Source organism: Pseudophryne corroboree, chromosome 4 (genome assembly GCF_028390025.1).
Source record: "Pseudophryne corroboree isolate aPseCor3 chromosome 4, aPseCor3.hap2, whole genome shotgun sequence".
Taxonomy (NCBI): Eukaryota; Metazoa; Chordata; class Amphibia; order Anura; family Myobatrachidae; genus Pseudophryne; species Pseudophryne corroboree.
Genome location: NC_086447.1, coordinates 401761127 through 401787561, shown reverse-complemented (window position 1 = coordinate 401787561; position 26435 = coordinate 401761127). Strand labels below are relative to the sequence as shown.

The 26435-nt window shown below is 45.2% G+C and overlaps 1 protein-coding gene and 1 pseudogene across 5 annotated transcripts in view; both read right to left on the bottom strand.

Moving 5' to 3' along the window:
• The window catches only part of PHF3 (PHD finger protein 3), a 322047-nt gene that overhangs the window by 144058 nt on the left and 151554 nt on the right, over positions 1-26435 (bottom strand). For all 5 annotated transcript variants that reach the window (XM_063916746.1, XM_063916748.1, XM_063916749.1 and 2 more), the window contains 2 exons: positions 25218-25527; positions 13300-13480 (listed from right to left, as the gene is read on the bottom strand). In XM_063916746.1, coding sequence (XP_063772816.1) covers positions 13300-13480; positions 25218-25527 — 491 coding nt within the window. The remainder of the gene's footprint in view (positions 1-13299; positions 13481-25217; positions 25528-26435) is intronic.
• LOC134913235 (U2 spliceosomal RNA) lies at positions 16978-17155 on the bottom strand (annotated as a pseudogene).

Here is a 26435-nt window from a genome sequence, read left to right as displayed (position 1 = left end):
TGTCTGTGCAGTCGTATTTGTCCGACACACTGTGTAACCGACTCTGCAGCGAAGCTGCGTGTTTGATTATGCATTAGACTTAGTGATCATGTACCCCGACCAGTGAGTACACCACGGAAGTAATCTGTGTATAAACCTGCATTACCGTGCATGTGGTTACCAGCAATAGTGAATCTTCCTGTAGAAACATGCTGTCAAAAACAATTAATAAATTAATAAATTAAATTCCTAACAACCCCCCGCTCCCCCAGAGGCTGAGTGTTGTAGGGCAGCAACCTCCTGCAAAGAACCAGGAAGTAATGTTAAAAATGGTGTCCTACCATGTTTTCTTTTTTTATTTATAATTTTTTTTTTTTTTTTTTATATATTACACCTGTTAAACCAGGATCTGAACCAGTGTCCATGTAATCACAAAGTTCACTGTGGGCGGGAAGCCTAACCACTTGGCTACAGAGCCACCTGTAAAAATAATAAGCAAAGTTGCTGTTTAAACATCAACTCTGGTTATGAAATGGTTGCTGTAGTGACTTGCAATCCAGATGGGACCTGAACCCACAATCCTTGGTTTAGGAAGGTAGAGTCCTATCCATTAGGCCACTGGGGATCTGGGGAGGTGAGGCCTGAACTCACAATGTTTGCAGTGCTCAACAGATACTGTTTAATAAGCACTGTGTGCCGACCAACTGCGTCACTGTAGTCTTGCTTATTGAAAAATAGATTTTAATGTCAGCATATTATATATATATATATATATATATATATATATTGTGACAAGAACACTGGGATAGTGTTTGAGGGCAGGTATATTTGTCCCAGGTTCTTGTCTTACATGTTTTAGAAAATGTTAACTTCTAGGAAAAATGCTTTTTGTTTTGTCTGAACCTTTTCAGTTTGCTGTAAAAGCTGGGTAAAGGCTCTGAGAGAGAGATAAGGCGAGTTCTAGACATTGGGCCCAGTTCGGGTCTTTGGCCTCACAGAGGGCTAATCAGGGTTTCAGCTGTGTAAGTGTGTTATAGTGCTGCTAACCTGATTAGTATGGGCAGACTGCCTGGGAAGGCTGAGGGATCTGTGTGTGAGAGACACGCTTTCTGATGCAAGTGAGCTATACAGTATGTACTGAAGAACTCTGTGTTTTGTTTAGTGACAGTTAGGAATATCTTATGTTTAGTTAGTGCCGGACAGGCAAGGTATTTTTATTTTGGGGTTTGTTTTATTTTCTGTTTCAATAAAACTGGCCGGGGTCAGTTGTACCAGAAACTGGACTTGTGTTGTTCCTCAGCTGCTGCGTGCTACCATATTCCCCAGGAAAAGGCGCCTTGCACCCCTACAGTGTTACAACTTGGTGGAGAATGCGAGCAACCCCGTTCTGCGCATAAGTGAAAGCAGCAGCTTTGTGAGGCCTGCAGAAAACGGTGGTTTATGCAGATACAGCCCAGTGTGAAGTTACTGAGACTCACCCCTGAGGGTTTGATATATGTCTTGGGTGAAAGCAGCTACAAAGCCGCCTGAAAAATCTGTCGACATGGAGGATCTGCTTAAAGCCTTGCTGCAAGCTACAGCGGCTCAGCAGGAGGCCAACCGACAGCAGCAGGTGGCAATGGAGGAAAATAGGAGACAGCAGCAGGTGGCTATTGACGAACTTTACCGGCAACAGCGTCAGGATAGAGAGGCCTTAACAGAAGTGGTGCAGAGCCTTGCAGCCCGGATTGGAGATGTGGCCGTCAGTGCTCCGACCAGCTCTAGTTCTATACGGGCCAGTCACTTCTTGCAGAAAATGACAGAGGCTGACGATGTGGAGGCCTACTTGACCACGTTTGAAAGGACTGCAGAGCGTGAGAACTGGCCAAAAGCACAGTGGGCCAGTCTGCTGGCACCTTTTCTGTCAGGTGAGCCCCAAAAAGCGTACTTTGATTTAAGCCCTGCTGAGGCTCGGGACTATGATAAACTAAAGACTGAGATCCTGACCCGCCTGGGAGTCACGCTGTCAGTACGAGCACAACGGGTGCACCGTTGGGTGTACGCCATGGAGAAGCCTCCGCGCTCTCAGATGCACGACCTTATTCAGCTAACAAAAAAATGGCTACAGCCAGAGACATTAACTGGTCCCCAGATGGTTGAAAGAGTCGTCATGGACCGCTACTTGAGATCTTTGCCCATGGTCCTGCGCAAGTGGGTGAGCCATGGAAACCCGGGTACTGCTGACCAATTAGTAGACATGGTAGAGCGGTATTTGGCAGCAGAGGAACTACTGATGACCACCCAGCAACCCATAGATCCTCGACAGCGCCCTTCAGTAAAGACTGGTAAGACTGTTCCGTGGGAAAACGTTGCTGGGCGGTTAAGAGAACGCAAGGCTGGAGAGACTGTAAACACTGGCCCTGGAGACAGGCCAATGGGGCTAGAACGGTCTATGTTGCCCAAACGGGTTGATAATCGTGTGGTTAAATGTTTTAGATGTGGTATGCCAGGTCATGTTGTTGCCAATTGCCCAGTCATGCAAGAACCCATGCAATGTGATGCTGCCTTTGAATGTCGCAGAATGTCTTTCTTTGCTAGGTTAGCCTGTACTGTGGTACCTTCACCTGAGCTGGAAAAACAAATGTGTGATGTGTTCTTAGAGGGTAACCGGGTAGAGGCCTTGCTAGATTCAGGAAGTTTAGTTACCCTCGTGAAAGCTGGGTTAGTGAACCCCTTAAAGGTCCAGCAAATACCTATTGGGGTAACTTGCATACATGGGGATACCCAACATTATGCCACTGCTGAGGTGAATATAGAAACTTGTTGTGGGTCAGCAATGGTTAAAGTGGGACTGGTCCCTACCTTGGTGCATGAGGCCATAATAGGGAGGGATTTTCCTCATTTTTGGAAACTGTGGGAATCACGGTTATCAACAGATGTGAGAAGTAAAAAGCCAGTTGATAATACCGGTGATTTTATGGATGTACGTGGGTCTTCGGAACTTTCTGGCCCTTTGCCTTTTGCTAGTTTGGCTGGGGAAGTGACAGATGGGGAGTCCAGTGAGGACCCTCTTGCCGGGAACAGAGACATAGTAGTTAGAACTGAAAGCGTGCCTGACCTGGAGGTAAAGAAGGATCTGTTTGCGTCTGAACAGTTAAAGGATCCTACCTTAATAAAGGCTAGAGAGAATGTTAAGATTGTTAATGGGGAACCTGTGGTACCAGGTGACAGGGTTACGTATCCCCACATGGCCATCTGTAATGAGCTCTTGTACCACATTGTCAAAAGGGGTGAGGATGTGGTAGAACAGCTGGTAGTTCCCCAGCCTTATCGGAGAACGGTACTAGATTTAGCTCATAGTCACGTTACCGCAGGACATTTAGGGGCAGAAAAAACCACTGAAAGAGTTTTACAAAGGTTCTTTTGGCCAGGGGTTTATAAAGAAGTGTCTGAATATTGTTCTTCCTGTCCTGAATGCCAGTATCATGCCCCTAGACCCCATTTCAGGAGCCCACTAGTTCCCATGCCTATTATAGAGGTCCCGTTTGACAGAATAGCCATGGATCTCGTGGGGCCCTTGTTAAAGTCTGCTCGGGGCCATCAGTATATCCTGGTAATTATGGACTATGCCACTCGATATCCTGAGGCTGTCCCTTTACGCACTATCACAACCAAGGCGATAGCTAAGGAGCTGGTGCAGGTATTTAGTAGAGTGGGAATACCAAAAGAAATTTTGACTGACCAAGGTACTCCATTTATGTCAAGGATCATGAAAGAATTGTGCAAGTTATTTAAGGTCACTCACCTCAGGACGTCCATCTACCATCCCCAAACTGACGGGTTGGTGGAAAGGTTTAATAAAACATTAAAAAGTATGTTAAAAAAGGTTGTTGAGAGAGATGGGAAAAACTGGGATTGTTTGTTGCCCTACTTGTTAATGGCCATCAGAGAAGTTCCTCAGTCCTCTACGGGGTTTTCTCCATTTGATTTGTTGTATGGTAGACACCCCAGAGGGCTGTTGGATATTGCCAAAGAGACGTGGGAAGGACAGCCCACTCCTTATAGAAGCGTTATTGAGCATGTAACACAAATGCAGGATAGGATTGCAGCCGTGGTACCTGTTGTCAGAGAGCACATGGAACAGGCCCAAAGTGCTCAACAGAGGGTCTATAACCGGAGTGCCAAGATACGGGAATTTGCTCCTGGAGATAGAGTTCTTGTTTTGGTACCCACTGTGGAAAGCAAATTCCTAGCTAAATGGCAGGGTCCATTTGAGATTAGGGAAAAAGTGAATGAGGTTAATTACAAAGTATACCAGCCGGGAAAGAGAAAACCCGAACAGATTTACCATGTTAACTTAATCAAACCCTGGAAAGATAGGTCGTCTCTGTCAGCGGAGCCTTGCCCTTCGGTGTCTTCACCCCGGTTGCTTCCCGCAGTGAAGGTGTCAGAGACATTATCAGCTGATCAGAACAATCAGGTTAAAGAATTTCTCATCCAAAATAGGGAGGTATTTTCAGAGCTGCCTGGCCGAACGACCATAATAAAACATGACATTGTCACAGAACCAGGGGTCAGGGTTCATTTAAAGCCATATAGGATTCCTGAAGCTCAGCGAGAAGCTATTTCTAAGGAAGTTAAAACCATGTTAGAACTTGGAGTCATAGAGGAGTCTAACAGTGAGTGGTCCAGTCCCATAGTGCTCATCCCGAAGCCCGACGGTAGCATACGCTTCTGTAATGACTTTCGTAAGTTAAATGAGGTGTCCAAGTTTGACGCATACCCCATGCCCCGTGTGGATGAGCTTGTAGAAAGGCTGGGATCAGCCAGGTTTCTCACCACATTGGACCTGACCAAAGGTTACTGGCAAATACCTTTATCTGATAGCGCCAAAGAAAAAACAGCCTTTTCGGTTCCGGAGGGGCTGTACCAGTATAAGATGTTACCCTTTGGGTTGCATGGGGCTCCAGCAACCTTTCAACGGGCGATGGATAAAATTTTGAGGCCCCATAGAAAATATGCAGCTGCCTATTTGGATGATGTGGTAATTCACAGTACAGACTGGGGGTCCCATTTGGTTAAAGTACAAGCAGTACTGGACTCAATCAGAGAGGCAGGGTTAACTGCTAACCCAAAGAAGTGCTGCCTCGCAATGGAGGAGGTCAAATACTTGGGCTTCACCATAGGCAGAGGTCTGATTAGGCCCCAATTGAATAAAGTTGATGCTATTCAAAACTGGCCTCGTCCAGTGAATAAAAAACAGGTAAGGGCTTTTTTGGGAATTACTGGGTACTATAGACGGTTTATTCCTAATTTTGCGACCACAGCGGTGCCGTTGTCAGACCTTACCAAAGGGAAGCAGTCAAATGTGGTGAAATGGAACCCTGATGCAGAAAAGGCGTTCCAAGCGTTAAAAGTGGCTTTGTGTTCACAACCGGTGTTGATAACACCAGATTTTTCAAAAGAATTTGTGGTACAGACAGATGCCTCAGAGGTAGGGATAGGTGCTGTGCTGTCCCAAACCAGAGATGGGGACGAACACCCTATCATTTATTTGAGTAGGAAACTCAATGAGCATGAAAAAAGGTATGCCATTGTGGAAAAGGAGGCTTTGGCCATTAAGTGGGCACTAGATACCTTGAGATATTACCTCTTGGGTAGACAATTCAGACTAGTGACAGACCATGCCCCTTTAAAATGGATGTATGTAAATAGAGGCAAGAATGCTCGTGTAACTAGATGGTTTCTAGCGTTGCAGGACTTTAAGTTTACTGTCGAACATAGACCGGGAACACAATTGGCCAACGCAGATGCATTGTCTCGCATCTTCTGTTTGGGGGCTACAAGTGTTCCGGCCCCTAGGTCGAAACAGGGGAGGGGGATATGTGACAAGAACACTGGGATAGTGTTTGAGGGCAGGTATATTTGTCCCAGGTTCTTGTCTTACATGTTTTAGAAAATGTTAACTTCTAGGAAAAATGCTTTTTGTTTTGTCTGAACCTTTTCAGTTTGCTGTAAAAGCTGGGTAAAGGCTCTGAGAGAGAGATAAGGCGAGTTCTAGACATTGGGCCCAGTTCGGGTCTTTGGCCTCACAGAGGGCTAATCAGGGTTTCAGCTGTGTAAGTGTGTTATAGTGCTGCTAACCTGATTAGTATGGGCAGACTGCCTGGGAAGGCTGAGGGATCTGTGTGTGAGAGACACGCTTTCTGATGCAAGTGAGCTATACAGTATGTACTGAAGAACTCTGTGTTTTGTTTAGTGACAGTTAGGAATATCTTATGTTTAGTTAGTGCCGGACAGGCAAGGTATTTTTATTTTGGGGTTTGTTTTATTTTCTGTTTCAATAAAACTGTCCGGGGTCAGTTGTACCAGAAACTGGACTTGTGTTGTTCCTCAGCTGCTGCGTGCTACCATATTCCCCAGGAAAAGGCGCCTTGCACCCCTACAGTGTTACAACTTATATATATACAACAATGTATATTCACACATACTCAGACCTTATAATATATATATATTTCATATATGCATACATACACACATACACATATATATTATAAACCCATATACATATATCCAGATATATCCTGATTCAGAGGTATAATCATTTTAAGAAGTCTAAAACTAAATGTGACCACTCACAGGCTTAAAAAACCTGAGATGTCTGCTGCTTAACCGCAGCTTAGTTAAAGGGTCCCGTATCCAGTGTGGTGTGGCTGTAGATTTAAAAGTACCTACAGCACCTTGTATTCCCAGGTGGGTAACCAGGTCCAACACTGCTCAGCTTCCAAGATCAGATGAGATCGGGCGTATCCAATTGTGGTGTGGCTAAGTGAATTAAGCAAAGCTGCTGCAGGTGAGCCTGAACTCACAATGCTTGTAGTGCTCCACAGATACTGTTTTATAATCACCATGTGCTGACCAATTGTATAACACATCTTACTTTACAACAGTGAACAAAGCCAGTATTTGGCTGACCACAGCCATGATCCAGATTTGTAGTCTTTGGGATAATATTATTATAAACAGTTATGATAAGAATAATAGTCTTTGCTGGTGTCTTACTCATTATACAGACAGACAATACAAAAAACAACTTGCGCGAGCAATATGCCTGATTCCAAATTCCCCTTAACACCCCTGCGCCTTCAATGGAGGAGAGATGTAATACAGGAAATTCTGGAAAAACAACAGGAAAAATGGTTAAATATGCAGACTTATAATTATGTAAGCAGATTTAATAAACATACTATGTTGCATTCAAACCTGCACATATATGAGCAGCATGTTTAACAAAGACTTAATCGCCTATTGTAATACAAATGCAGCGCTGCTGTATTCCAGTAAACATACTTTCTTTTATCAACAAGAGTTGAATCATGAGATTTTATCCAGTGACCCCGACATTTCTGTGTGCAGGGAACATCACTGTGGCATCAAAGTTACTCACTAGGCTATGGAGCCTGCCTTTGACAAAAACTCTCATTTGTGTGACCCCCTCCCCACCCCCCACCCCCCCCGGTGCTCCGTGTATCACTCTCTATACACGGAGCCGGGCTATGGTGGAGAGGGAGCCGGAAGCGGCATCGAGGGCCGGGGAGCACGCTGCATAGAGCCGTGGAGCGGCCTATGCATAAATCAACGTGGCCGGCGCGGCTCAGAGCGGCGGGGGACACAGCATAGACAGCAGCGCTGGAAACGGCGGCGGGCGGCTGAAGGCAGCGGCCGGCGGCCACACACACACAGTATCCCACACAGCGGGGCGGCAGCGTGAGCTGACCGCCCCGTTCAACATACCTGGACCCTGTGGTGAGGGCTATGACGGGGCTTCTCTATAAGTTTTGTCCAGCCTTTACTGCAGGTTTTAGACCTGCCCGTGGCAGTGAGGGAGCTCTTTTTAGAGAGGTCCGACACCCACAGCTGCTTCAGCAGCTTCCACTATGCCAAACCCTCGCCTTTCTGGAAGGGGGGAAGGGATGTGGAACATTGAAAAATCAAAAAATAAATCCAATAACTGTGGAGAAACTCCACAGGCCTAGTCGCTCGGTGAGCACCGAAAAAACACTGAGGTACTCTGGGATATGGAGGGGAGTAGTCTCAAATTTTAACTTATTCAGTGCCTAGTTCCTGTGGAACCGTCCATATCCCTAGAGTACTCCAGTGACCCCTAGTGGATGAAAAAGAAAATAAAAATTTATAGTAATAATATCACCAGCCTCGTTGCAACCCTCGCACACCCAACTGTATTTCAGTTCTGAGGTTGGGGTTGTGATCCAGTCGTTCCCATAATTTCATCGGGATCTTTTGTTTAGAAGTCCCTTGAAAACCTAAAGCATAAAAATGCCTGTCAGAATACATTGAAAATCCATTGCAGCAGAGTCCTAAATACAAATGTCCAGTAGAGGGAGTAATGCTCTATTATTATAACCCCTCCCTCTGCTCCGACTGGCCAGGAAGCCTGTCTATTCTAAAGGTAATAACGCCTGAGAGAGTCCTTTTGGGGCCTCTATTTAGTTTTAAAAATGGCCGCCATTTATTTAATAAATATATATTACTAAAGCTCTCTGGGTCCTTCCTAGGGTCACTCTCCCCCCTTTACGGCTGCCCCAAGCCGGACTTACTAGCAAGAGGGTCAGTTTCTATTCCTTTCCCCCTTTGTCGTCACCCTCAGCGCTCCGCTGGCGGCGGGAAGGGCCGTGAGACCATCTGAGCAAGCGGTGAGATGGACGCACGTCCCAAGCGCCCCGTAGTGTGTGTGTGATGCTGCCGCTGACAGGCGCGCTGTGTCTCCCTCCGCTGGCGGCGGGAGAGGGCGAGAGATCATTTCAGCATGCCGCAGGAGGTCAGCGTGCTTACCCGCTGTATGTGAGGATGCTGCCGCTGACAGCCGCGATGTGTCTCCCTCAGCCCTCCGCTGGCAACGGGAGTGGGCGAGAGACAATTTCAACGTGCGGCGGGAGGTCAGTGCGCTTCCCAACTGTATGTGAGGATGCCGCCGCTGACAGCCGCGATGTGTCTCCCTCCGATGTAGAGGAAGGGGGGGGGCGGCGGCGGGGGAGCTGACATCCAGGGTGGAAGCCGGCCAGTTTGAGCCCGCGCTGTGTATATAAAAGAAGGGGGAGCGGCGGGGGAGCTGCGCTGCTAGCATGCCAGGACTTAAGTTACAGGAAGCCTGGAGGCAGCAACGTGCACACTGGCCAGATAATAATAATAATAATAATAATAATAATAATAATAATAATATTTTTAACCCTCAAGTTGTGGGAATTGGAAGGAGTCTGCTAATAGCCTCTGCCTTTCTAGCTAGGGCCCATATTAACCACCAGTACTCACTGCCCATGGAAATTCTGACTCTGTGCTCCGGATTTTCCGTAGAGAGATGCAGATCCCTTTATCTGGGATCATTGTCTCTCTAATCCAAAGGCTTTTGTCCCCCTTTTCATTAGGTTGACGCAGCCTGAGTTTTCTGTAATGGAGCAGGAGCTCCCTTCAGTGCCTGTTACCTCCTAGGCACAATTTTTCAAACTGGGGGATGAGGGATGTGGAGGAGGAGGAGACGGCTGTGCCGACAATGCTAATTTTAGATTGTGCCACACCTCCGGTTGCAAGCTTCACACCCCTACTGTATAAGACTCCAGTGTCCGCTAGTGGATGAAAGAGAAATATATATATATATATATATATATACACACGATCATTCTTGTGCATGTGTATCTTGCTGCTTGTTGACACTTTTTTTGGAATACAGTGTGGGATTTTGGATAAGGGATACTCAACCTGTACGTGTTTTGAAACATTTAAGGTTTTTTTTTCCCCATTTGCCATTTTAATCAATATGAATTTGGGACTCCACATTTCCACCGGTCATGTTTCTGTGTACTACCTTTTCAGAAAGATTTTCTATACATTTTAATATTAACAAATTCTATTTATTATTCTGGATCAGATTCTATTAGAGCCTGTTTGGTTTCACTATACATCGATTTTGAGTTCTTTTTAATCGTTTACTCAAGATCAAGTTTTATGGATATATACAGTATATGGGTACCTTTAGGTCTCAAACTCACTGGGTACAACCATAACATTTCAACTCCCAGAAAAGGATAAACAAAACCCATATACTCCCACTGATGCAGCAAATAGAATAGGTCCTGCTCTAAGTGAGAGTGGAAGTCAAGCTTAGAATACAGATGATTATTCTCCAGGTCTCTAGTTTACTTTTTACTAGTTATCATTTAATTATTTGTCCTCAGATACAGTGCATCCGGAAAGTATTCATAGCGCTTCACTTTTTCCACATTTTGTTATGTTACAGCTTTATTCCAAAATGGAATAATTTTTTTTCCCCTCAAAATTCTACACACAATACCTCATAATGACAATGCGAAAAAAGTGTTTTTGAGACTTTTGCTAATTTATTAAAAATAAAAAACTAAGAAATCACATGTACTTAAGTATTCACATCCTTTGCGCAATACTTTGTTGATGCACCTTTGGCAGCAATTACAGCCTCAAGTCTTTTTGAATATGATGCCACAAGCTTGGTACACCTATCTTTGGGCAGTTTCGCCCATTCCTCATCGCAGCACATATCAAGCTCCATCAGGTTGGATGGGAAGCATCGGTGCACAGCCATTTTCAGATCTCTCCAGAGATGTTCAATCGGATTCAAGTCTGGGCTCTGGCTGCGCCACTCAAGAACATTCACAGAGTTGTCCTGAAGCCACTCCTTTGATATCTTGGCTGTGTGCTTAGGGTTGTTGTCTTGCTGAAAGATGAACTGTCGCCCCAGTCGGAGATCAAGAATGCTCTGGAGCAAGTTTTCATCCAGGATGTCTCTGTACATTGCTGCATTCATCTTTCCATCTAGCCAGACTAGTCTCCCAGTTCCTGTAGCTGAAAAACATCCCCACAGCATGATGCTGCCACCAACATGCTTCACTGTAGGGATGGTATTGGCCTGGTTATAATCGGTGACTGGTTTCCTCCAAACATAACGCCTGGCATTCACGCCAAAGAGTTCAATCTTTGTCTCATCAGACCAGAGAATTTTGTTTCTCGTGGTCTGAGTCTCCTTCAGGTGCATTTTGGCAAACTCCAGGCGAGCTGCCATGTGCTTTTTACTAAGGAGTGGCTTCCGTCTGACGCCTTTACCATACAGGCCTAATCCTTCTGGAAGGTTCTCCTCTCTCCACAGAGGAATGCTGTAGCTCTGACAGAGTGACCATCGGGTTCTTGGTCACCTTCCTGACTAGGGCCCTTCTACCCAGATCGCTCAGGTTAGACGGCCAGCCAGATCTAGGAAGAGTCTTGGTGGTTCCGAACTTCTTCCATTTACGGATGATGGAGGCCACTGTGCTCATTGGGACCTTCAAAGCAGCAGATATTTTTCTGTACCTTTCCCCAGATTTGTGCCTTGAGACAATCCTGTCTCGGAGGTCTACAGACAATTTGTTTGACTTCATGCTTGATTTGTGCTCAAACATGCACTGTCAAGTGTGGGACCTTATATAGACAGGTGTGTGCCTTTCGAAATCATGTCCAATCAACTGAATTTACCACAGATGGACTCCAATTAAGCTGTAGGAACATCTCAAAGATGATCAGTGGAAACAGGATGTACCTGAGCTCAATTTTGAGCTTCACTGGAAAGGCTATAAATACTTATGTACATTTGATTTCTTAGTTTTTTATTTTTAATACATTTGCAAAATTCTCAAAAACACTTTTTTCACGTTGTCATTATGATGTATTGTGTGTAGAATTTGGAGGGAAAAAAATATTTTTTTTTTCCCATTTTGGAATAAGAAAAAGTGAAGCACTGTGAATACTTTCCGGATGCACTGTACACTGATGATTTTTTTTTTTAACCTTTATTCAGCACAGTTTTGATTAAATACATATCCCTTTCCTATTTTTATTATTGGACACATGCTTGCACTGTGCTGGGACAAGAACATTCACATGAATGTGTATTCTCATATTTCCTAAAAATTAATAATGGGCCTGTTTCAGAGGTGGATGCAGAAGTGTCCACAGCTGCATTTATTGGCTGTCGCCAGTCTGAGACTTTATGTAAATGCCGCTACAAAGGCCTTTCCTGATAAACATTCATGCGTATGTATGTGCAGGGGCTTAAGACACCTACGTTCAGTATTTCGTCTTGTGCACCTTTAGCTAACACCATCAATACTTGCACAAGCCCTAGGACAGAGTGGCCTCCTGTGTAAACGATTTGTGTTTGAGTATGCAAACACTTCAGAGGCACTTCCATAACATAGCCCATCTCCATTCATTTGTTTAGCCACATGCCTGTCATCGCCAGGAAAACCCAATATATTTTCAAAACACTTGTATGAGTGTGTCTTAAATCGCAACTGCGACTCTGTACAAACACAATTGGGAAAATCATTTAGTTGGGCAGTAGCAAATAAAATCATTCAACTCCATATAAATCGGTATTGCGTGCCCTTTGCTAGATATTCTGATTTATTTTCTTCTAGTGTCCCGTGTTGCCATTTTATATATGTTATTCTATGCCAGTGGTTCCCAAACTTTTTTGAATCCCGGTGCCCTAGAGTATCAAAATTGTTTTCACGGCACCCCTAGGCCAAAAGTTTATTATTGAGAAATTCAGATAAAAATATTAAATGAAGTGAATTTTGTTTATATCTTATACTTAGGTTCAAACATGTGGTGAGGGACATGATTCGGTTCTGTTTGTCCACATATTTTATGATTGGACACAACCACTAGTTTTGTTTTTACATTGACTAGAAATCATTTGAATTAGTCCTGGTCGACCAACCCAGGGCACCCCTGCAAGTGCCCTGCGGCACCCAGTTTGGGTACCACTGTTCTATGCCTATGTCACCTTATTTATCTTTTCCCAGGATTTTTTTTTTTAGAAACTGATAAAAAACTTAGATTTTTGTTTTATCACAGTGCATTGCTCATTTTGTGGACTCATTCTGGTCTGCTCTGTTGATTACTTACAAATGAAACAAAGTACTTTAATTACTAGATGCACTGAGGATTACATTTCCATCATTTATTAGAATTCATAGTAATTTGTGACTTATAAACTCTACTGTGGCCAGGTTTATTCAATTAATCAAATAATGTGTTTTATATTGCGTGAAATCATACAAATCAGTGCAATGTTAAACTGTGTAAAAAAAAATTCAAGAGTTGTTTATATTCAATAATGATACCTGTATTGCAAAAGTGCAAATCTCATGTAAAACTAGTAAAAAGGTTAGATTTAATTATAAATGGCCAGACCCTAAGAAACACAAAATATAGTTTAAGAATTGATGGCATGTAGAGAACAGCTCATATTACCAGACTTTGTCATCTTTTCTTCATGACATGAAGCAGTAGTAGAATCCTTTGCAGACTTTTCACGTCTCTCATCAGATACACGGTGGACAACTGTTGCAGACTGCATAGTCTTACGAGAGGATGCGTGTTTTTTATTTTCTGAATCCTTACTTTCTATAACATGCCTACAATCTCCAGAGTTCTAAAACCAAAAAATAACTTCAGAAATCAGTATACAAAACAGGTTGCCATGCATTTTTATTTAGTTACTCTTATATCACTAAAATATATTTAAAATATACAGGAGAATAAAGTAAATTGGTTTTATTATGATTTGGCATTTGACTGGAGAATCACTTTGGTGTGACAGGTGAACAATGTTTCCCTTTCACTGCGATTCATGATATGCTGACTGGGTGGGGTTCACTACGGGTGGCCGGCGGTCGGGCTCCCGGCGACCAGCATCCCGGCGCCGGGAGCCCGACCGCCGGCTTACCGACAGCTTGGCGAGCGCAAATGAGCCCCTTGCGGGCTCGCTGCGCTCGCCACGCTACGGGCACGGTGGCGCGCTACGCGCGCCACACTATTTTATTCTCCCTCTATGGGGGTCGTGGACCCCCACGAGGGAAAATAATTGTCGGTATGCCCGCTGTCGGGCTCCCGGCGCCGGTATACTGAGCGCCGGGAGCCCGACCGCCGGCAAACAGAAGACCACCCGACTGGGTGTACTAACAGATTAGCAGTTCTCTGATAAGAAATTTGATGCACTCTAAAGTACCGCTCTGACACTGCCCATCTAGAATGGTCAACTGGAAGACCTACATAACTGTTGGATATAGTTCTGGTTATAGAAATTATTATTAACATCTAACTTACATTCAATAATACACATAATATATTGTTGCTTTAGAATCCGTACACGTTCAAAGCTAAAAACAGATTTAGGCCCGAATTCAATTAGCATTAAGGTTTGAATTAGCCACGATGTGTGCCTGGGCATATTCAAATACAGCCCACAGTCTGCACTTGAAGTGAATTTCTGTTCACCACCTACTCCGGATGCAAGAAACACAAATCTGAGTTAATTTGGGTTTTCTACCCTTATCTCAAACTCGTTAACTCATAGCTCCACGTACTTATCACAGAATCTTTCAGTTAATGCGCGTTAGCCACAGATTTACAGCGCAAGGAAAATGTCTTGTAATTAAATAGCTCCGGGTGTAAAAGTCCGGGTTATAACTCATCCACTTGACTTTGCTACAGCATTCTTCTGTGTTGCTTGCAGGATCCTGTTCCTTCTACTACCTCTTCCCATGTCACACTTGCTTCTATATTCTTTACTCCTACAGTATCAGATGTAGCCCTGCACTCACGTAATGCTGCTAGTGGACTGAAGTGATTGCATTACTAAAATTTGGATTTTTTTACTTACCGTAAAATCTCTTTCTCTGAGTCCATCTGGGGAACGCTGCGCACTTACACTTGGGTTAAGAGTGTGAGAGTATGGAGTTTGGCACAAGCTATGAAAAGAACTAACTCCTCCCCCTCTAACCCCTCCCATCAACCCCCTGTTCACTGGAAGCACTCCTCAGTTAAAGTTTAACAAAGCCGAGAGAGAGAAAACAAAACCAACAATCAATAACCAGACAAGAGGGAAGGGATCGCAGCATCCCCCAGATGGACTCAGAGAAAGATTTTACGGTAAGTAAAAAATCCAAATTTCTCTATCATCCATCTGGGGAACGCTGCGCACTTACACTTGGGTGATATCCCAAAGCAAGCCAAAGAGGGGGGGGGGGGCACACAGGCGGGAAATCTGCCCCTAAGATCAGACGCCCAACAGAGGCATCGCATCCCCTCATACCAAAAGTATGGAAACAATAGAATCCTGTGAAGGTTGCCGCTCTACACAGCTGCACAATAGAGGCACCTCCGCGAACAGCCCAGAAGGACCCAACGGCCTGAGTCGCACAATTCCACAGAGGGTCAAGAACAGGAACAGCAGAGGACACATAAGGCTGACGGGTATCTGATGTGACCCAACAAGCCTCAGCGTTCTTAGAGACCGGTCAACCTCGCTGGGACGCACCACTAAGAACTAACAACGTGTCCGTACGGCGAACTTCGAATGTTTCGGTTCCAGGTTTGTCTTGAACAGAGGTCTCAATATACACTGGTCTCTAGCATTAGTGCACTGAGCCACAGCTCCTGTGTTAAAAAAAAAAAAAGTTTTGTATGTAAAACCACTCTATCCCAATAGAAAAACCAACAAAGGTGGACTGCAGTAAAGGACTGCCAACTCAGAAACACACCGAGCTGAGGCAATGGGCAAAAGAAAACAAAACCACCGTAAGAGGAAGGAATCGCCACCCAACAGAGTCACAGGAGCTACACAGGGAAACTGTATATGCAAAAAGCTGCGAAGGAAACACTGAACATCCGTAAGAATGTTGGTAACCATCTCTGGAAAAGAAAATCTAGAGCAGAACCCTGTATCTGCAGATAAGAAGACAAAGTCCTTCTGACAACTGTTCTGCAGAAAGGACAAGAGGCGAAAAAGAATAAGAACTTCAGCTGAGAGGCCTTTATATTCGCACCAAAAGATGAAACGTTTTACTGGGCACTGTGATTGGTTTGCGAGCCTGAAACATAGTCAGGGCTACTGACTGAGGTAAACTTATTGCTCTGATGATGCTGTTCTCCACAATCACGCCGTCACCATCAGACGAGACAAATCCTGGTGATGACACAGTTTGAAAGTGAAGATCTGGCCGAAGAGGTACACTATAAGGAGCCTTGGCCACCCTGGTCTGAAGCATTGCAGAGCAGTTTCGACAGGCAAATCCGGAGAGATTTAGTTAGACCGAAAGAGTCACTGGTCAAATGCGCTGAAGCACTCACTGGATCTTGCCAGAGGCAGAAACAAATATGCCAGATGAAAGTGACAAGGCGCTAACACGGCGTCCATGATTGCCACAAGAAGATCCCCGGAGTGATCACCATACCAGGGAAGTCCTTTTTGCAGATACGCATTACCCTGGAAACATGAACCGCTACATCGTCCCAACGTGAGGGAAGAGGTGGAAACCAATTAACTCAGTAGTCTATTTCTTATTCCTATCCTGAAGCATCCTCCCTGACAGGATTTATTTTACTAATTTCCTGAGATAAAGCCTCAAAATGTGGATCAGAACCAGGAACGAAATAGAGGGAGGTGCAGTACTCCGCCAATTGGTGGTACAGCCTGAGGACGCAATCATCCTGCTTGAGGTAGCCATCTCAGACAGACACCAGGAAGTATAATATTAAGACCTGCCTTATAAGTGACCATAACTAGAGATTATGACAACTAGGACAAATGATTGTCCTTTGAAGTAACTGAGCTATAGTGTCTGTCAAGGACCTGGCTCACTGCACAGCATAAGCTGCGTAAGGAGCGTTTAGCTCTGTGCAGCCATTTTGGCAATTTATAGGTACATAGTGCACAAGAAAAAATAAACAGTCTGTCTTGTGTCTTGACATAGAAATAACGAAAGGAAAACAGACTACCAACAACCACTGCTTTAGATGAAAGTATTGACCACGGAGTATTTTACATTAACTCAGCCATTAACATTTTACCAAGGTTTGTGGGCTAAGTAGTAAACAGAGTACCAGTCCCTTGTCATAGTGCAGCAAAGGCAGACTCTGACAATACCAGTATTGTGTACTGGTCCTGTGCGTGCTGCAATACCAGGTTAATGTGTAAAGTGGACAGAGCAAGCTCCTCTTCTATCTTACTAAAAATTCATGTGATATATGGTCCCTAAATAGGGAGCGTATCAGATATTAAACTGATAAATATTACACCTGAACTTTGCTAAAAATAAGAATTTACTTACCGATAATTCTATTTCTCATAGTCCGTAGTGGATGCTGGGAACTCCGTAAGGACCATGGGGGAATAGCGGCTCCGCAGGAGACTGGGCACAAAAAGTAAAAGCTTTAGACTAGCTGGTGTGCACTGGCTCCTCCCCCTATGACCCTCCTCCAAGCCTCAGTTAAGATACTGTGCCCGGACGAGCGTACATAATAAGGAAGGATCTTGAATCCCGGGTAAGACTCATACCAGCCACACCAATCACACCGTACAACTCGTGATCTGAACCCAGTTAACAGTATGATAACCGTAGGAGCCTCTGAAAAGATGGCTTCCAACAATAAACAACCCGATTTGTTTGTAACAATAACTATATACAAGTATTGCAGACAATCCGCACTTGGGATGGGCGCCCAGCATCCACTACGGACTATGAGAAATAGAATTATCGGTAAGTAAATTCTTATTTTCTCTGACGTCCTAGTGGATGCTGGGAACTCCGTAAGGACCATGGGGATTATACCAAAGCTCCCAAACGGGCGGGAGAGTGCGGATGACTCTGCAGCACCGAATGAGAGAACTCCAGGTCCTCCTCAGCCAGGGTATCAAATTTGTAGAATTTAGCAAACGTGTTTGCCCCTGACCAAGTAGCTGCTCGGCAAAGTTGTAAAGCCGAGACCCCTCGGGCAGCCGCCCAAGATGAGCCCACCTTCCTTGTGGAATGGGCTTTTACAGATTTTGGCTGTGGCAGGCCTGCCACAGAATGTGCAAGTTGAATTGTACTACAAATCCAACGAGCAATCGTCTGCTTAGAAGCAGGAGCACCCAGCTTGTTGGGTGCATACAGTATAAACAGCGAGTCAGATTTTCTGACTCCAGCCGTCCTGGAAACATATAATTTCAGGGCCCTGACTACGTCCAGCAACTTGGAGTCCTCCAAGTCCCTAGTAGCCACAGGTACCACAATAGGTTGATTCATGTGAAACGCTGAAACCACCTTAGGGAGAAATTGAGGACGAGTCCTCAATTCCGCCCTATCCGAATGAAATATCAGGTAAGGGCTTTTATAGGATAAAGCCGCCAATTCTGATACGCGCTTGGCTGAAGCCAGGGCCAACAGCATTACCACTTTCCATGTGAGATATTTCAAATCCACTGTGGCAAGTGGTTCAAACCAATGTGACTTTAGGAACCCTAAAACTACATTGAGATCCCAAGGTGCCACTGGAGGCACAAAAGGAGGCTGTATATGCAGTACCCCTTTGACAAACGTCTGAACTTCAGGCACTGAAGCCAGTTCTTTCTGGAAGAAGATCGACAGGGCCGAAATTTGAACCTTAATGGATCCTAATTTTAGGCCCATAGACAATCCTGCTTGCAGGAAATGTAGGAAACGACCCAGTTGAAATTCCTCCGTAGGGGCCTTCTTGGCCTCACACCACGCAACATATTTTCGCCAAATGCGATGATAATGTTTTGCAGTTACATCCTTCCTGGCCTTGTTCAGGGTAGGGATGACTTCATCTGGAATGCCTTTTTCCTTCAGGATCCGGCGTTCAACCGCCATGTTGTCAAACGCAGCCGCGGTAAGTCTTGGAACAGACAAGGTCCCTGCTGGAGCAGGTCCTTTAGAGGTAGAGGCCACGGGTCCTCCGTGAGCATCTCTTGCAGCTCCGGGTACCAAGTTCTTCTTGGCCAATCCGGAGCCACGAGTATCGTTCTTACTCCTCTCCTTCTTATGATTCTCAGTACTTTTGGTATGAGAGGAAGAGGAGGGAACACATATACCGACTGGAACACCCACGGAGTTACCAGAGCGTCCACCGCTATTGCCTGAGGGTCCCTTGACCTGGCGCAATATCTGTCCAGTTTCTTGTTGAGACGGGACGCCATCATGTCCACCTTTGGTTTTTCCCAACGGTTTACAATCACTTGGAAGACTTCTGGATGAAGTCCCCACTCCCCCGGGTGGAGGTCGTGTCTGCTGAGGAAGTCTGCTTCCCAGTTGTCCACTCCCGGAATGAACACTACTGACAGTGCTATCACATGATTTTCCGCCCAGCGGAGAATCCTTGCAGCTTCTGCCATTGCCCTCCTGCTTCTTGTGCCGCCCTGTCTGTTTACGTGGGCGACAGCCGTGATGTTGTCCGACTGGATCAATACCGGTTGACCCTGAAGCAGAGGCCTTGCTTGACTTAGGGCATTGTAAATGGCCCTTAGCTCTAGGATATTTATGTGAAGAGACGTTTCCATGCTTGACCACAAGCCCTGGAAATTTCTTCCGTGTGACTGCTCCCCAGCCTCTCAGGCTGGCATCCGTGGTTACCAGCATCCAATCCTGAATGCCGAATCTGCGGCCCTCTAGAAGATGAGCCTTCTGTAACCACCACAGGAGAGATACCCTTGTCCTTGGAGATAGGGTTATCCGCTGATGCATCTGAAGATGCGATCCGGACCATTTGTCCAGCAGATCCCACTGAAAAGTTCTTGCATGGAATCTTCCGAATGGAATCGCTTCGTAAGAAGCCACCATTTTTCCCAGGACTCTCGTGCACTGATGCACTGACACTTGTCCTGGTTTTAGGAGGTTCCTGACTAGCTCGGATAACTCCCTGGCCTTCTCCTCCGGGAGAAACACCTTTTTCTGGACTGTGTCCAGAATCATCCCTAGGAACAGTAGACGTGTTGTTGGAATCAGCTGTGATTTTGGGATATTTAGAATCCACCCGTGCTGACGTAGCACTACCTGAGATAGTGCTACTCCGACCTCTAACTGTTCCCTGGACCTTGCCCTTATCAGGAGATCGTCCAAGTAAGGGATAATTAAGACGCCTTTTCTTCGAAGAAGAATCATCATTTCGGCCATTACCTTGGTAAAGACCCGTGGTGCCGTGGACAATCCAAACGGCAGCGTCTGAAACTGATAATGACAGTTTTGTATCACAAACCTGAGGTACCCTTGGTGAGAAGGGTAGATTGGGACATGGAGATAAGCATCCTTGATGTCTAGAGATACCATATAGTCCCCTTCTTCCAGGTTCGCTATCACTGCTCTGAGTGACTCCATCTTGAATTTGAACCTTTTTATGTAAGTGTTCAAAGATTTTAGATTTAAAATTGGTCTCACCGAGCCGTCCGGCTTCGGTACCACAAACAGCGTGGAATAATACCCCTTTCCCTGTTGTAGGAGGGGTACCTTGATTATCACCTGCTGGGAATACAGCTTGTGAATAGCTTCCAATACTGCCTCCCTGTCGGAGGGAGACGTTGGTAGAGCAGACTTCAGGAACCGGCGAGGGGGAGACGTCTCGAATTCCAATTTGTACCCCTGTGATACTACCTGCAGGATCCAGGGGTCCACTTGCGAGTGAGCCCACTGCACGCTGAAATTCTTGAGACGGCCCCCCACCGTGCCCGAGTCTGCTTGCAGAGCCCCAGCGTCATGCTGAGGACTTGGCAGAAGCGGGGGAGGGCTTCTGCTCCTGGGAAGAGGCTGCATGGTGCAGTCTTTTTCCCCTTCCTCTGCCCCGGGGCAGGAACGAGCGGCCTTTTTCCCTCTTGCCCTTATAGGGACGAAAGGACTGGGTTTGAAAAGACGGTGTCTTTTTCTGCTGAGAGGTGACCTGGGGTAAAAAGGTGGATTTTCCAGCCGTTGCTGTGGCCACCAGGTCCGATAGACCGACCCCAAATAACTCCTCCCCTTTATACGGCAATACTTCCATATGTCGTTTGGAATCCGCATCACCTGACCACTGTCGCGTCCATAACGTTCTTCTGGCAGAAATGGACATCGCACTTACTCTAGATGCCAGGGTGCAAATATCCCTCTGTGCATCTCGCATATATAGTAATGCATCCTTTAAATGCTCTATAGTTAATAATATACTGTCCCTATCCAGGGTATCAATATTTTCAGTCAGGGAATCCGACCAAGCCACTCCAGCGCTGCACATCCAGGCTGAGGCGATCGCTGGTCGCAGTATAACACCGGTATGTGTGTATATACCTTTTAAGATATTTTCCAGCCTTCTATCAGCTGGTTCCTTGAGAGCGGCCGTATCAGGAGACGGTAACGCCACTTGTTTTGATAAGCGTGTGAGCGCCTTATCTACCCTAGGGGGTGTTTCCCAACGTGCCCTAACCTCTGGCGGGAAAGGGTATAGTGCCAATAATTTATTAGAAATCAGCAGTTTTTTATCGGGGGAAACCCACGCTTTATCACACACCTCATTTAATTCATCTGACTCAGGAAAAACCACTGGTAGTTTTTTCACACCCCACATAATACCCTTTTTTGTGGTACTTGTAGTGTCAGAAATGTTCAATGCCTCCTTCATTGCCGTGATCATGTAACGTGTGGCCCTACTGGACATTACGTTTGTCTCGTCACCGTCGACACTGGATTCAGTATCCGTGTCAGGGTCTGTGTCGACCATCTGAGGTAACGGGCGTTTTAGCGCCCCTGACGGTGTCTGAGACGCCTGAACAGGCACTAATTGATTTGTCGGCTGTCTCATGTCGTCAACAGTTTTTTTGCAAAGTGCTGACATTGTCACGTAATTCTTTAATTACTACCATCCAGTCAGGTGTCGACTCCCTAGGGGGTGACATCACTAACACAGGCAATTGCTCTGCTTCCACATCATTTTCCTCCTCATACATGTCGACACAATCGTACCGACACCCAGCACACACACAGGGAATGCTCTGATAGAGGACAGGACCCCACTAGCCCTTTGGGGAGACAGAGGGAGAGTTTGCCAGCACACACCAGAGCGCTATATATATACAGGGATAACCTTATATAAGTGTTACTCCCTGTTATAGCTGCTGTATTTATATATTAGCTGCCAATAGTGCCCCCCTCTCTGTTTTACCCTGTTTCTGTAGTGCAGGACTGCAGGGGAGAGTCAGGGAGCCGTCCTTCCAGCGGAGCTGTGAAAGAAAATGGCGCTTGTGTGCTGAGGAGAAAGGCTCCGCCCCCTTCACGGCGGCCTTTTCTCCCGCTTTTTTCCGGAAACTGGCAGGGGATAAATGCATCCATATAGCCCAGGAGCTATATGTGATGCATTTTTTTTAGCCATATAAGGTTTTTATATCGTTTTTATTGCGTCTCAGGGCGCTCCCCCCCAGCGCCCTGCACCCTCAGTGACCGGAGTGTGAAGTGTGCTGAGAGCAATGGCGCACAGCTGCAGTGCTGTGCGCTACCTTATTTGAAGACAGGAACGTCTTCTGCCGCCGCTTTCTCCGGACCTCTTCGCTCTTCTGGCTCTGTAAGGGGGCCGGCGGCGCGGCGGCTCCGGGACCCATCCAGGCTGAACCTGTGATCGTCCCTCTGGAGCTAATGTCCAGTAGCCAAGAAGCCCAATCCACTCTGCAGTCAGGTGAGTTCGCTTCTTCTCCCCTTAGTCCCACGATGCAGTGAGCCTGTTGCCAGCAGGACTCACTGAAAATAAAAAACCTATTTAAACTTTTACTTCTAAGCAGCTCAGGAGAGCCACCTAGCTTGCACCCTTCTCGTTCGGGCACAAAAATCTAACTGAGGCTTGGAGGAGGGTCATAGGGGGAGGAGCCAGTGCACACCAGCTAGTCTAAAGCTTTTACTTTTTGTGCCCAGTCTCCTGCGGAGCCGCTATTCCCCCCATGGTCCTTACGGAGTTCCCAGCATCCACTAGGACGTCAGAGAAAGGCTGTTAATAAGCAACTATCACTTGCACATTGGTTGTAGTTGGTGGGCTACGTAATAGAGGCAGTAAAAGTCCCACATACCAGCTATTGAATAAAGCTATACCACCAATTTGGTGGACTAAATGCTGAACACAGTAATAGCCACTATATTTACTGTAGTGCCCATAATTTGTGAGGAGAGGGCATTGTTTGTGCATGACAACACAGGTAGGATATTCTAACAAGCAAATATCATGTGTATATTTGGCATAGTTGCTGGGCTAAGTACAGAAACCTGCAATAGTCCCAGAATACTTGCTATTGTGTATATTATACTATAGGCAGATCACTTGTAAAGTTACCACCCTGTGGGCTTGTTACTGATCACAGTAATAGTCCCACTATTTTAGTGCAAAGAAAGACAGTGCTCCCCCTCCCCCTCATGCTGAGCTGCTGACATGTGATCAGGAGCTTCCTGCAGTGCTGCTGGGGGCAGGGCCTAATCGGGTGAGGCAGTTTAGACTGGTTTGAGGGCACCAAAACACCCAGCAACTCCCTACAATAAAGATAATAACAATGTTTCTGTCCAGAGTTGGGCTAGAACTTAGGTCTCTATACATATTGGACTCTTGCACTAGTGTGCTGAGCCACAGCCTTATGGCTGAAGAAATACAGAGAGAGGGACTTAGTATGCAGCAAAGAAGCTGCACAAAATGGCTCCTGACCAGGACCTGAGGCACTAGTCCCAGGAGTCAGCGCAGCCGCACCTCAGCCACATACAGTCCTTCATACAGCCCTTACAGTGACCCAGCCAGGGCACAGGAGACATACAACCAGCAGACACACAGCATGGGGGACTCAATCTGAGGGACAGTCGTATGCTAGTATGAGAAGGGTCACAGCCCAGCACTACCTCAGTAGGCTGAGGCTGTTTCTACCTGACCCAGTGCCTCCTCGAATTCTGTGAGCCGGAAGGGAGAGACCCAGGGACCTCAGCGGTGTAGTGACTCCCCAGAGGCAGTGCAGAGTGAGAAATAGAGCTCACAGTAGCTCTCTAACCTAACTATTCTCACTCTGGATGTGTTTGTCGCCAACATTAGGGACTAAACACCAAACAAGAAAACAATTAGAAATAAAACCTAACTAAAAGCTAGGAGCAAAGAGTGTGCCTTCACTCCAAGGCACAAAACTAAAACTGAGGAGTGCTTCCTGTGAACAGGGGGTTGATGGGAGGGGTTAGAGGGGGAGGAGTTAGCTCTTTTCATAGCTTGTGCCAAACTCCATACTCACACACTCTAACCCAAGTGTAAGTGCGCAGCGTCCCCCAGATGGATGATAGAGAAATATTCTATACATTTGTGAAAATTCAGATAATCTGAATGGCCACATGTTCTTCTATTAAAGCCGACTTCAAGATCGGGAACATTGGAGCATGCAGGAAATGAAGACAATAAAAATAATACCCCTTTCAGACTCACATAGCTGGGTCGCGCCCGGGAATGTGTACACAGGTGCGACCCTGCTTGAGACCCCTTTCAGACTTAGGGCCCGACCCGCTACCGGAGGCTGCGTTTGGAGATAATCATCTCCAAGCACCGCCTCCTCCAATGCAGAAAACGGGTGCCGGGTTGCCTTGACCAGGCTTACCCATTCACACTGCGCGCATCCCGGATCGATTCCAGCTTCAACCCAGGTCACGACCTGGGATGAAATGCCGGGATGCTCGACCCGGGATATTCTTTCAGGACCCTTTCACACTGAGCAAATTACCGGGTTGATGCGCATTCATGTGCAATAACTCGGGAAATATTTGTCAGTGTGAAAAGGGTATAAGATGCTCTCAATCTAATCAAAACTTTTATATACAATGTACAATTGAGGTCTTTGTTTACATTAGCTGTATTCCTAATTTAAACAAATAATACACCTAACTCACGATAGGCAGCACTGTTTTTGAACAAGTTTCTTTTTACCCTGAGAGAATAACCAAACCGAGTGGGAGATATATCAAACAGTATAAAGTGAGGCAAAGTGGACCAGTGGAGAAGATGCCCATAACAACAAATCAGCGTCTACCTATCATTTTCTAGAATGTACTTGATAAATACTACCTTAAATCTGATTGGTTGCAATAGGCAACATTTTCACTTGTCCACTCTTTTCACTGCTTGATACACCTCCCCAGTGTTCCTACAGAGCTGCAGTGGTGTAGAAAATAAAGGGGTTTGTGAGACTAACCAATGGTGTATTAGGTTTAGGCTAAAGAGATAAGGCAAACATGTAGACATTTCAGGGTATTCACAACTCTGCATAAAGTTGTATGCACTATATAAAACGGTAATTTTTTTATTTTTTAATCAGAGACAAAGCAAACAGGCAACAATGACATTTGGGTTACAATACAGTACAGTACCTTTTTGGAAATCTTAACTTTGTGCTTTATGGGATCATCCACCGTTTTGGATTTTTCGTGTGTTAAGCTTGGGCAACCTGTCATAACTGGTTGATCAGTCTCCAATGTTTTAAGATCTTCGTGTACATCTATGTCCTGATTAGCACCAGAAACAACGGTCTCTGCAGTATCCATCTTTTCTTCTTCTGCACAACATTTAGCACATATATACTCTTTGTCATCCACTTCCATTTGCTGTGCTTGAGCAAGGCTTAAGCCAACACATTCTCCATGAAACCAATCATCACATCTTCCACAACCGACCATGAACCTGATGAATAAGATTATATGTTATTTTAAGACAAATTTGTAAAGTAATTTAATTGTGCACTTTTGGATAAAAGCATACATGTAGATTTGTTGAGCAGGATTCCATTTAATTATGGCTACCACTGCTACTGATCATAAAAAACACACAGTATGAATGGCACTATTTAAAGTTAGTAGCAGAAAACTCACAGTTCTCTCCTGAACGAGTGTATAGCCGATGTTAGGAAGAGGTAAACTGCAGAACCCGTACCATTCAGTGTTTTTTTTTTAATGCTAAATGGACAGGTGCTGCTGTGTAAATAAATCTATATACAGGTTGAGTATCCCATATCCAAATATTCCGAAATACTGAATTTTTTGAGTGAGAGTGAGATAGTGAAACCTTTGTTTTCTGATGGCTCAATGTACACAAACTTTGTTTATAACACACAGTTATTAAAAATATTGTATTAAATGACCTTCAGGGTGTGTGTATAAGCTGTATATGAAACATAAATGAATTGTGTGAATGTACACAAACTTTGTTTAATGCACAAAGTTATTAAAAAATATTGGCTAAAATGACCTTCCTGATGTGTGTATAAGATGTATATGAAACATAAATGCATTCGGTGCTTAGATTTAGGTCCCATCACCATGATATCTCATTATGGTATGCAATTATTCCAAAATACGGAAACATCCGATATCCAAAATACTTCTGGTCCCAAGCATTTTGGATAAGGGATACTCAACCTGTATTGGTGATAACCCTTGCCTAACGGTAACATGCAGTGCTGCTGAGCAACATCCAAAAGGAAGAACACATTTATGTCATGTCTTGAACGAATCCTGCTGGCACCACTGCATCAATTATATGAAAAAATAATAGAGTTATGGTAAAACTTATCTTTGTTAATGCTTTTTCTT